Below are 12,965 nucleotides of genomic sequence, written 5' to 3'. Positions count from 1 at the left end.
ATTTCTTTAGGATGTTTTGCAGTGATGAATACAAAAATAGGAGATTGAATTCCTGCCTTTAAAGGACAATGTTTTTATAAATATACTCTCAAACCAATAAGAACGATGGCAAACACTCAAGTATTAAACTGAGTACTATGGTCCTACGTGGCACCCCATGGTGAGGAGGGAGGCACATATAAAAAGCATAGACTATTATGCTTTTCCCACAAGAATTCCCAGTCAGGTGAGGGAGATAAGACATAAGAACATGAACGTTAAAGTAAGAATATAAAAATGAAACAGTGATACAGAACAGGGGAGTACAAGTTGAGGTGAAAAGTAGCAAAAAAAATTGTAGGAAAAAAATGGAATCAGTTGTCCTAAGTCAATATGCCTCAGAAGACAAAGTGTCCTTTCCGTCAAGTATTTTAGGACCCACTGAATGCTGCTGCTGCTGCTAAGTCGCTTCAGTTGTGTCCGACTCTGTGCGACCCCATAGACGGCAGCCCACCAGGCTCCCCCGTCCCTGGGATTCTCCAGGCAAGAACACTGGAGTGGGTTGCCATTTCCTTCTCCAGTGCATGAAAGGGAAAAGGGAAAGCGAAGTCGCTCAGTCGTGTCCGACTCTTAAGCGACCCCATGGACCGCAGCCTACCAGGCTCTTCCATCCATGGGATTTTCCAGGCAAGAGTACTGGAGTGGGGTGCCATTGCCTTCTCCAACACTGAATGCTACTACTTGTCTAACCAAAGGATTAACAAATCAGTTGGTTGTGGTGACTTAATACTTTATATTTTTACCAAAGAGGTATATTAAGTGGCAAATGACTAATGGAAATATTGTCTCTAATGGTAAAAAAAAAAATGTGTGTGTGTGTGTGTGTTTTTTTCCAGAGGGCTGATATAGCTGTCGCTCCACTCACTATAACGCTGGTCCGTGAAGAAGTCATAGATTTCTCAAAGCCATTTATGAGCCTGGGTATCTCCATCATGATAAAGAAGCCTCAGAAATCCAAGCCAGGCGTATTCTCATTTCTGGATCCCCTGGCTTATGAAATCTGGATGTGCATTGTCTTTGCTTACATTGGAGTCAGCGTAGTTCTTTTCCTCGTCAGCAGATTCAGCCCTTATGAATGGCACTTGGAAGATAACAATGAGGAACCTCGTGACCCACAAAGCCCTCCTGATCCTCCAAATGAATTTGGAATATTTAACAGTCTTTGGTTTTCCTTGGGTGCCTTTATGCAGCAAGGATGTGATATTTCTCCAAGGTTTGTTTCCATGCCATACCCAATGCCTCCTTGCATTTTATGGCCATGATCCATTCATGTACATCTGGTATTCATTCATCTCAAGTCCAGATTTCTTTAACATTCCATCCAATGACAAATTATCATCAAGCCATTTTGTTTGCTTTCGTCCATGAAGTGTGTTATCACTGTCGCTTTGAATGTCTTTCATGCATTTCTATGGCATCATCTATTCATACATATTATAGCAAACATTTGAACTGTGGATAAAGGCAACATTGCCAGCTAATATTGATATTATTCAGATAAAGCCAACTCTAAATCTTGAACAGATCAAACAAGCATGCTTTCCTAATTGAGCTAAAACATTTTCTCACTTGTCCAGAGATTGAATCTAGAAAAAATTTAAAAGAAGACAGAACTCTTCTTTAAAACTCTACCTTCCCCTTTCAGGGTCCTCCATTTTTCATTTTTTCTCTGACTGCCTAGAACTATTTCACTATAGTACCTTATCCAAGTTTAATCACTGAAACTATAAAATTTCTAAAAGAAAGCACAAGAGGAAGTCCGCATGACCCTGGATTGGACAAAGAATTTTCAGAACACAAAAAGCACAATCCACTGTAAGAACTGATAAACTGGACTTCATCAAAATTCAAAACATTTTGTAATTCAAAAAACATCATTAAGAAAATGAAAAGACAAGCCACAGTGAGACAAAATGTTAGGAAATCACATGTGATAAGATAAAGGGCTTTTATCCAATATATAGAAAGATCTCATGCAATTCAATGAAAAGATAAGCAACCTGAATATAAAAATGGATGAAAGATTTGAATAGACATTTTTCCAAAGAAGACATACAAATGGTTAATAATCTCATGAAAAGATGCTCACCATCATTAGTCAAAGGGGAAATGCAAATGAAAATCACAGTGAGACACCTCTATATAGCCTCATAGACACCTCTGTATAGCCTATATAGAATGGCTATAATCAAAAAGACAGACAATACTAAGTGGTAACGAGGATGTGGAATGACTATAGCTCTCATCCATTAGTAGTGTGAATGCAAAATGCTACAACCAGACCGGGAAACGGTTTAGCAGTCTCTTATAATTAGACATATACTTAAAACGACACAGCAATTCCACTCTTATTTACCTGAAAGAAAACATATATCCGCACAAAGACTTACACACAAATGTTCATAGGAACTTGATTTATTATAGCCAAAAGGTGGAAACCCAAATGTCCATCAACAGATGAATGGATAATCAAAATGGTATATCCATGCCACATTTGGAATGGGAAACTATTGAGGAACTAAAAGGAAAAAAAGACTGATACATGCTACTACATGAACTTAGAAAACATGATGCTAAATGAAAGAAGCCAGATGCAAAATGCCACATACCATATGAATCCATTTCTTAAATTCCATTTATTGACTATCCCGTATTATATTATTTCATTTGTCCAGAATAGGCAAATCAATAGAAACAGGAATCATGTTAATGATTTCTGGGGCCTTGGAGGGAGCAGAAAGGGATTAGAATGGGGGTCAGAATTAGGGTGAGGCAAATGAGGCTGAGTACAGCAAGCACAAGGGGCAGATCCAGCTTTTATTTTAAAATTTGCTATTTTTTCATCATGAATTTTTGTATTAATTTTGATTTTTAAAAAATATTGCAGTAAAATGCTATTTATCTTGATTAATGAGATTTGGGCACTTCTTCAATGTGTGGGGGGCAAATGCCTCACTTGCCTCACCCTAGTCCCATCCCTATGGAGATTAACCACAAATGGACTCAAGGGAACTTTTCAGAGTGATGGAAATGGTCCCAAACTGGATTGTGGCAATGGTTGCCCAACTCTTAATTTACTAAATTCATTCACTGCACACGGACATTGGTGGATTTTGTGGTATGCATATTTTATCTCAGTGATGCTATTGAAAAATTGAATGTTAATGTCCCAGACTTCACCCACTTAAAGTGTTGACTCTTCTAAACAACTGTGGTGGTGGATTCATAATCAGAAAATATTATAAGCAAATGTAACATCTATATAATCAGAAAAAATGAGTTTTTTCTTAAATAAAAAGTTTTAACTTTGGTAAAATTGAACATGAATCCAAATACTGACCAGAGTCAATTACACAAACATCAGTTTGGTTCAGTTCAGTCGCTCAGTCATGTCTGACTTTGTGACCCCATGGACTGAAGCACACCAGGCCTCCCTGTCCATCATCAACTCCCGGAATTTACTCAAACTCATGTCCATCGAGTCAGTGATGTCATCCAACCATCTCATCCTCTGTCGTCCCCTTCTTCTCCTGCCCTCAATCTTTCCCAGCATCAGGGTCTTTTCAAATGAGTCAGCTCTTCACATCAGGTGGCCAAAGTATTGGAGTTTCAGCTTCAGCATCAGTCCTTCCAATGAATATTCAGGATTGATTTTCTTTAGGATGGACTAGTTGGATCGCCTTGCAGTCCAAGGGACTCTCCAGAGTCTTCTCCAACACCACAGTTCAAAAGCATCAATTCTTCAGCCCTCAGCTTTCTTTATAGTCTGACTCTCACACCCATACATGACTACTGGAAAAACCATAGCCTTGACTAGATGGACCTTTGTTGGCAATAGGGATCTTTATTTAAACTAGGACTCAGGAGGTCACCTACCATGTTTTTATAGAGTACATCATTTTGAGATTATCCACTTGGAACACAAATGGATTATCCATTTGTTTTTAAGTATTTATGCATACTGCCTTCATTTAAATGAAGTTTCACAGTATAAATCACTGGTGACCATCTTCAGCAGCTTTTTAATATAACATGTGTGGGTCAAGCCTCATTTGTCTAAGTCATTCTTTTTTGCCACCCTCCATCTGCTTGGTCAGGTTTTCCAAATTATTTCGCTCCCTGTTCCTTTTGTGCTTAGAATGTGTGTCATTTTGTGATACCATCTGGGAGTTCATTCTTCTTTCTTGTCTGATTTTTTTTTTAATGTTCACTTCAAGAGATAAGGGTTTCTGGATGATCCTGTAATTGAATGATTTTAACATGACTGGTAATCTGTGTTGAGGCAATGCTAAAGACTTATTAAGGTTGGAGATTTTATTGGTTTCTGTAAGTGAATTTTCAAAACTAAATTTGTGATTGCCCCACTGGAGTGCTGCATACTACTGTGCATACTCAAACTGGACCCTTAAAAGGTCGTTTGTTTTTAGAAGTATTTATGCATATTGCCTCATTAAGTAATAACTTAAAATGATGGCCTAAAAATGACAAGCTGGAAAGATTCTTTCATTTTTTTGTAGCAGAATTTTAGCTGTGGCTCTTCTGTGGCACTGAACTATATCAGGTACTTTTTTCAAGGTACAGATTTTATTATTCTGCACTAAACACTGTCCTATAGTCCAATGGCTTTCAAATGTTTTGAGCGTGGCCTTCAGTCAGAAATAAATTTTCCAACACAACTTAGTACACATATGTGTACATAATACAAGTTTCACCAGACATTACCCTTACAGTGTGCCATGCATTCTGATATTCACGATTCTGTTTTTTTTTTTTTCTGAATGCTGGTTTCAACTCAACCTGGCAAAGTAACAAGTATTATCCTTACTGTGCTTTTGAGTAATAAATTATTACCTTTACAAACTCTAAATTTTCTACCATATGAGTACTCTCTCCTTCAATACTATCTTTTATGTCCTTCAAAAGAAATTATATCTTTAAATCTCTTGATAATATGTTATACTTGTTAGCATACTTATTACATTCAAGTAAGGAGGGAACATGTTTCTCCTTGTCTTGAGAATGCTACTGGTTATATATTTGTGCTTAACTGTATAGCAGCAAACCCCCCTGTAAGGTGCTTTTCTATTAACTGATTTAGAAATTCCCAATAATCACATAGTTGCACTCTCAGATTCGTGGTTGCCTTCAGCTGTGAATGCCAGCATGATACTTTATTTCTGTTCAGTGGCCATACCTGGAATGCAAACTTTCCAGCAAGCCCAGAATGTGAGCATGCATTGTACACTCTGGCTTTTATCAAAATTGAAGCAATTGAAGGCATTATAAGAGACCACATTTTAAAGTAGAATTATCAAATATCATAGCAGGAGGAAATCTCAGAGATAAATTAATCCAACTGCTTCTGTTTACTGAGGGCCCAGGAACAACAACCTTCTCTGAGTTCCCTCTGCATCTGGGCACTTTGCCTGTATTATAATGTGAATTCTAATCCTCAAAACACTGCCACGAGGTGGGCATTATACTTATTTTTCAGGTGCAGTTGATGCTCAGGTGAAACAATTTGCCTAGCCCTGCAAATAATGACAAAGCCAGTATTCAAACTCTAGTTCTAAAATCCATGCTCTTTCCACTTCATACTGCTTTTCTCACATCATGACAAAGGAATAGTGCCTGGAGAGATAATGTCATGGAAGCCAAGGTCATGGGTTTCTAAGAGCCAGCAAGCAGTACAATTATTTCCACTACCACACACTGCCTCCCACTATCGACCTAATGGTACACTGTTTGTTCCATTCTTTCCCTCATGCTCAGCCCCAAGAGCTGTTTTCCAGGGATAAAAACAGCTGGCTGTTAAAGAAAGTAGGCAGTGAGCATTTAAGAATGCTACTGAACATGTGTTCACTCAAAGTAAAAGACGGGGAAATCAGCAATGAGACATCACCAGGAAAACTGAGCATGATTCCATTGCCATCAAATAGAGCTAACAGAAACCTAGAACAGAAACCTAGAAGCTTAAAGAGTCTATGTCAATTAGGTTTGATATTTTCAACTACCCCAGTTGTTCAGAGTGACCAATTCAGGTGAGACCGAATCACCTATAGAGAGAGTAATCAATGTAATAAGCTGAGGTTGTATTCATACACGAATGAATTTCTAGGGGGAGTCAGGAGAAGAAAGTATGAGGAGATTGCTTGCCTTCAACCTTCTTCCCCCTTGATTGGGGCATGGGGAGATAGCCAGTGGGTGTAGCCAGATGGAGGGAGCATAGTGATTAGGTGTGTGGGTGTTGGAGTTCGTCTCACCAGATTCACAATCTGCTTAGTTGTTGTGTAACGTGGGACAAGTAACTAAATCTTGCTAAGGCTCAGTTCCTCATCTATAAAACGTAAAGCACAGTGCCTGACCTATAGTAAGTTCTCAATACATGGTAGCGATTATCATTTTTAAACTTGCTGCTCTTAACCATGCTGGCTTCACAAATATCAATAGTTCATATTGCATTTGCGTTTTAGTTCCTAATCCTCTTTAGGAATCCGATTGAAATTGTAGTCAGTGCCAGATAGCTGATTTCTGATGAGAAGTAACTGACAACATCCCTTTTTGAACCCCTAACGGGCTTTCCTTAAGGATTACACCACTTGCAAATATTTTGGTTGTATTATTCCGCAATGTCTTGCTGATATTGACAGGTGGTTGTAATTTTTTTTTTAATCTGAAATGTTTTTCCTTTGTAAAACGTTGATAGAACTGCTAAGCAGTCCAGAGTCCGAGTCCTCCCAGACAAATGCTCCCCCTGCTGACTTTCTCTAGAGCTGCAGGGACATCTGAGGGCCTGCCAAGTTCAAGATACAAGGTTCCAGGGAATGACAACAGAGAAAATGGAAAGAACACGCTAACTTGAACCTGGTCGCTGTGTACACATTATTCCATGAGCATTATTGTCCTGTTAAGATTTGAAGATATTAATCCTTTGGAGAAGCAGGCAGGGGATCCATTCCAGGTTAGCTGACATACAGATCCTCTTTTAAAATAGAAAGTATATGCAGAAGAATAAAATATACAAAGGGTAAAAAATGAATGGGATCAAACATAACAGGAGCTCGGGGGCTCCATTTAAAGTAATAACCTTTCCTTTACTGATGTAGGAGCAGGGTCTTCATCCTACTGTAAATTCACTTCAAAGCAGTAGTGGAGTGATAATAAATTAATTGTAATAGCAGGATTTTTTATTACAACTATTTCATGTCTTTTCTGCCTGAAAGCCCTTGTTTTAAGTTTGGGGGAGATGGTTAGTTATGCCCATCAGAGAAGACTAGAAGAGCAGAAGATTGATTCTGCACATTTAAAAAATAATCTGTCATAGACACAGCATTGAGTGGAGTGTAGGAATGATGCATACTTTGGAAGAAAGAAGGAAGCAAAGGAATGATGAAGAGTTGGTGCAAAAGAGAAGCAGTTTGCAGTTCCAGCTCTTCATCTTGTGAAGCTAGTAAAGTGCAGATTTCAAAATTTACTTACAGGATGAAGGTTACAGCACATTGCTCACTTTTATTATCATTTTAGAGGCCATAAAGTACATTTTATTATTAACTCAGAAACTCTAGTTTCTTCTGATTACAGATAACAGGAGCATTGTGTATTATTTTGCAATGTTTTTATGTCTGTGTTTCTCTTGTTGCTAATTTCCTTTCATTAACTTCATGCCTCCACTTACATTCCTTCAAAAGTATATGTTCCTTTAACACATTTATATAAATACTAAATGTGCAGCATTTTACAGTCATTTCATTATGCTAACCTCCAAATCTGTCTTGTGCAACAAAACTACTTGAAATGAATGTTAAGCATGTCGAAGCTACATTAATGGAAGGAATGATACTAAGAAATGACAGGTCTTTCTAACTCAACTATAAAGTCTTGTCTTGTTTTAATGGATCCTTTTAAAAATGTGATAGGGCTGACCCATCAGTCACTTTTTATATAGCCTCCATGTGAAATGTGGGTTTAAATGGCTATAGTTTCACTAATGAGAAAAGGGAAATGTGAAGATTTTTATAGAGCTTCTTCCCAGTTAGTTCCGCTGCACACATTCTCCGTAAAAGAATGTAGGCATCACTCTCACACAAGGGAAGAAAGTGGTAGAAATTCCAAGACTCTTATCAAAGCTACTAGCGTCTTAAGGGGAGAATGCTGAGTGCATTCAATGCTGATTCCCAGGAAGCTCCTTTTCCATCTATGCTGATGCTTGTGGATACTATTTTATCATTTCTATGTGGATATTCACCAAAATTCTCTATGATCGTAGGTCTATTGCAGTATTAACTACATAACTGCCGAAATCAATAACCATGTAGACAAGAGGTCACAAAAAAGACCAGTTTGCTTTTTAAGTTTATTTTTGGTCATGTCAACAGATAATTTCAGCTGAGTCATATAGATCAACCACATGATTATCTGAGTCAGCTATTAAGGTGGCCAAAATAACCAGGTTATGATGTGCAGGCTTGATTTTAGATCACACAGATACATAGTCCATTAGCTGAAATAGCATGACACAAATGTAATTTCCATAAATTACTGTGTTGTTCTCCACATTTCAAATAGATAATACATAAACTACCATTAGTATTCACGGCAGCAGAATACACCCCTTTCCATACCAAACCATGATTCTGGAAATACTCCAAAATCAGTTTTCCCCTTGATCTCCATAAAACCCTATCATCCCAAATAAGGATGGCATTCACAGCTCCATTCCAAATGAACAACAGATAATAAACAATAATTACCCAAACAGGTTTGGTTTTCCTGCAACGGTATTTCTCAGAGTTTGTAGGAAAATTGTTCCTTCTATAATCTACCCACCATTCTGGATTTTCTTATACAAAATGTGAATATTTTATACTATAAAAATATGGGCATGTCTTTCCTATTGTGTACATCTAGATGATTTATTTCCTATTTCTCATCTCTTTGCCTCAGTTATTTATCTGTAGAATGCCTCCATTTTCTTATCTGTAAAATATGACTTAAGCATGGGGATGGAGGATTAAAAGAGTTGACACATGTAAACAATTAAAACAGAGTCTGGCACATAGGAAGAGCTTCTTACGTGTTAGCTAGTATCATTTTTTTATTACTACAAATGCCACTTTGAACATGCATCTTTTATATGGAAAAATTACTTCCAGAGTCAGATCAGCCCAGAATAAATGAAATGTATATGTCAACAATGAAGAAAGACTATGAAAAGTACAAATTCATAATTGAAATATTCCATATACTTTTAGCATTTGGAAGTGTGACGTTCTTTCTGACTCATCCAGATGTTTTTACCTCTTCTTATTAAAAGGGAGATGTTCCCAAGTGAAATACTGAGAAAGTATAACATTAGTTAGAAAAAATCTATTGCAAAGCAGATTTGCACAGCCAAAAAACTAAGTGACTACACTCAGAAATAAATATGGGTTGTTTGAAGCATCCAGGGACCAACAAAAATTACAGGCTTTAAAAAAAAACAAGTCTTTTTTTTTACAGTTAATCAATAAAGAATACTATCTATCAAAACATGTGCCAAAATGATTTGATCAGAGTGTAAAATCTAAAACAACTGGATTTTCCAGAGGCTCAAAAAAGGTTATCTTGGGACACAGGAATTTAACTTTGCTTCCAAGTGGTAGAATGCATGTACAGACAGAGAAGAGCCTGACTTGCCAGCTTTCAGCCCAGAGCTGCCCTCTTCCCACAGAGCCTGGAAAGGTGCCAGGCTCCTACGCCTATTCTTGACTCTATGACAGAGCGAGTTCTTTTCCTGTGAGCTTTTCTGGGCATGAGAGAACACAGCCTAACCAGGATGGAGCTATGCCACAGAGCAGAACTATCCTCAGAATAATGTGGCAATGTTTTATGAAACCTAGCGATCATATTTCGTTTCTGCACACAGAGCCAGCCTTCAGCGGCATTGCAAAGGAGGTGACGTTTCCTCAGGACAAGCCTGTATCCATCTTTAAGCATTTGGGGTTCTTACACTACCCCCTAACTCCCCGCAGACCCTATCCCCAGGTACTCTCAGGATGTAGGACTGTGGCTCTAATCCTGGCTGCACCCAAGGAGCTTTATGAACATGCTGCTGCTGGGGCTTCCCTGGTGGCTCAGTGGTAAAAACTCCACCTGACGATGCAGGAGACACGGGTTCAATCCCTAGTCCAGGAAGATCCCACACGTCGCGGAGCAACTAAGCCCGTGCACCACAACTACTGAGCCTGCGCTCTACAGCCAGGGAGCTGCAATGCCTGAGTCTGTGCTGCAACTACTGAAGCCCACGCGCCCGAGAGCCCCTGCTGCACAACGAGAGAAGCCACCGCCAGGAGAAATCCATGCACCACAGCTAGAGAGTAGCCCCCACTCGCCGCAGCTAGAGAAATGCCCGAGTGGCAGGGAAGACACAGCACAGCCAAAAATAAATAAATAAAAACTTCTCAAATGTTGCTACTTAGGCCCAACCCCCAGAGATTCTGATTTTATTGATCTGGGGTGGAGTCTGCTGCTGCTGCTGCCAAGTCGCTTCAGTCGTGTCAGACTCTGCGACCCCACAGACGGCAGCCCACCAGGCTCCGCCGTCCCTGGGATTCTCCAGGCAAGAACACTGGAGTGGGTTGCCATTTCATTTTTTATTTTTTTGGTCATTGTGTTTTGTTTTGTTTTGTCTCGAGCTCTCCTGATGACATTGATATGCAAGCAGAGTTGACAGTCACTGATGGAGAACAGTATTTCTCAATTTGATCGGCAGACCACTGCCATCACCAGTGATGCTTAAGAAGTCCAGATTTTTGAGCACTCGGATATTCAGAATCTGCATTTTAACAAACACCCCAAGTTACATTCAAGAACAAGACGTTCCCTGATTAAAACTTACGCATCATCTGTCCCATTCTCCACTAACTGGATATACTAATCCAGAATGATATGAAAACAGATGCTGTTGAAGTAAAGTGTGACATTTTGACCAAGCCTCCTGAAGAAACCTTGGAAGATAATCCCAATAGTAAGAATGTCTAGAGCAGACCAATGAGGATGGTTTTATCTGTTTTGGTTATATTGGTGAGGGAGCATACAGACAAATGTTTTAGTGCCTCTCAAATCTATTACACAACTAGTTTCCAACTTCACTTGAGGCCTGTCCTATGTGCTTAGTCTCAGTTTTTAAAAGGGAAGAGTTTCAATCCCTGGATCAAAACTCCTGAGCCCCATTAGCCATTTATATGAAGAAAATAATATTATCTCATGGCCCCTTGCCTTGTAGTTAACCAACTTCACTAGAATGGCAACATCTGTAGTAAATGTGTTAAACTCACAGTGAATCCTGCTCATTTACTAGCATCTACTCGTTTCTCCTCAAATACATAAAGGTTTTTGATTCTGTGTCTCCCATGACATCACCTTACATCATTGTTTTTCAACCTTGACTGCATATTGTAATCACCTGGAGAGATTTTTAAAAATACATACATCTGGGTTGCACCTCTCAAGTTCTGATTTTTTTGTTGGCTGGGTCTGAGCATGAGAGGTTTAAGATCCCAGGTGATTCTAATGTACAGGCAAGGCTGGGAACCACTTGCCATAAAGGAAACAGGACAGTCTTCCCCAGGTGCGGCCAGCAAGGCTCACAGGAAGAGAATCAGGTAAGTACAATGATTACATCTAAGCAGGAGCTGGCATAAAGAAGGTATTTATTCCTGTGATTAAATAAATAATCCTGCTTTGAAACCCGTAGGGGCCTGAAGAGCATTATGCATGTACCATCCTCCCATGCCATCATGCCATGTGGTGTTGCTGTCAATGTGTCATTCTGTTTGATGTGTTCATCCCCTGATATCATTGACTTCTCGATTTCATCAGCTCCACTGAAATCATTCCTCTTTCCAAAAAGAAAGATAAGGATTTCGTTAACTGAAATCTGGCCCCTCTGGGTCCGGATGGGTCTTTGTTTTGTTTTGTAGATCACTCTCCGGGCGCATTGTTGGAGGGGTTTGGTGGTTCTTCACCCTGATCATAATTTCTTCCTACACTGCCAATCTTGCTGCTTTCTTGACTGTGGAGAGGATGGTTTCTCCCATAGAGAGTGCTGAAGACTTAGCTAAGCAGACTGAAATTGCATATGGGACCCTGGACTCCGGCTCAACAAAAGAGTTTTTCAGAGTAAGTGCTTTTCAGTTAATTGGGCCTGCTGGTTTTTATTTTACCACCTGCTCAGAAAGGCAAATTCATGGTGTTTTAAAGGAGGGTTGGGGAAGGGTGGAAATATTATCAAGAGCATCTTAAAGACAGAACTACTTGCTTGATGACCTAATTCATTGTTCTTTAGATCCAAGACTCATGTGTGACCTCACAAGTGGCATGGCAAGAGCACTGAGTTTGAACTCGCAGGTTGGAATCCCAACCTGGCACCAAGTGACTATTTATCCTTGGGCAGGTCATTTAACTTCTGTCAGCCTTGGTCCCCTTACTTGAATACTGAAGTCATTGAACTAAATATCTGTTCTCCTTTTTAGCTTTTACAAAAGCAATAATTTTATGTCTCACCAGTTCACTGACATTAGGTGATTGATTAAGAATCTGAGGAATCATGGACTATAAAATGACATTCTATTTTATACATTGGTTTTCTATTGAAATGTATTTCAGTTGTTTCAAGCATTCCTATACATGCAGATAATTCAATTTTCAGGGAAACTGATAATTGTTTTAATTTCTTGAGTAGATTTATTGACCCCTTTCTGACCCAACATAGGCCCAATCTTAATAGGGGAAGCAAGTTGTTCACTAGCAAAAGTTAGTAAAGCATCAGCACTGTGGAGGAGAAAGAAGAAAGGAGATAGAACATTATAAAAGGATAATACAATGGACAAACCACTTTTACATAAAACATCAAGATCTTTGTTGTGTAGTAACAGGTCTTTAAAAAA

The 12,965-nt window shown here is 39.0% G+C and overlaps 1 protein-coding gene across 1 annotated transcript in view; it reads left to right on the top strand.

The window, feature by feature from the left end:
- Nucleotides 1–12,965, top strand: part of GRIA3 (glutamate ionotropic receptor AMPA type subunit 3) — a 301,606-nt gene that overhangs the window by 236,666 nt on the left and 51,975 nt on the right. Inside the window, exons 11-12 of the mRNA XM_052662894.1 lie at nucleotides 876–1,252; nucleotides 12,000–12,198. Of these exons, the coding sequence (XP_052518854.1) occupies nucleotides 876–1,252; nucleotides 12,000–12,198 (576 nt within the window). The remainder of the gene's footprint in view (nucleotides 1–875; nucleotides 1,253–11,999; nucleotides 12,199–12,965) is intronic.

Source organism: Budorcas taxicolor, chromosome X (assembly GCF_023091745.1).
Source record: "Budorcas taxicolor isolate Tak-1 chromosome X, Takin1.1, whole genome shotgun sequence".
Lineage (NCBI taxonomy): Eukaryota > Metazoa > Chordata > Mammalia > Artiodactyla > Bovidae > Budorcas > Budorcas taxicolor.
Note: the sequence above shows the minus strand (reverse complement) of the source record. Positions and strands in the feature narration are given on the sequence as shown.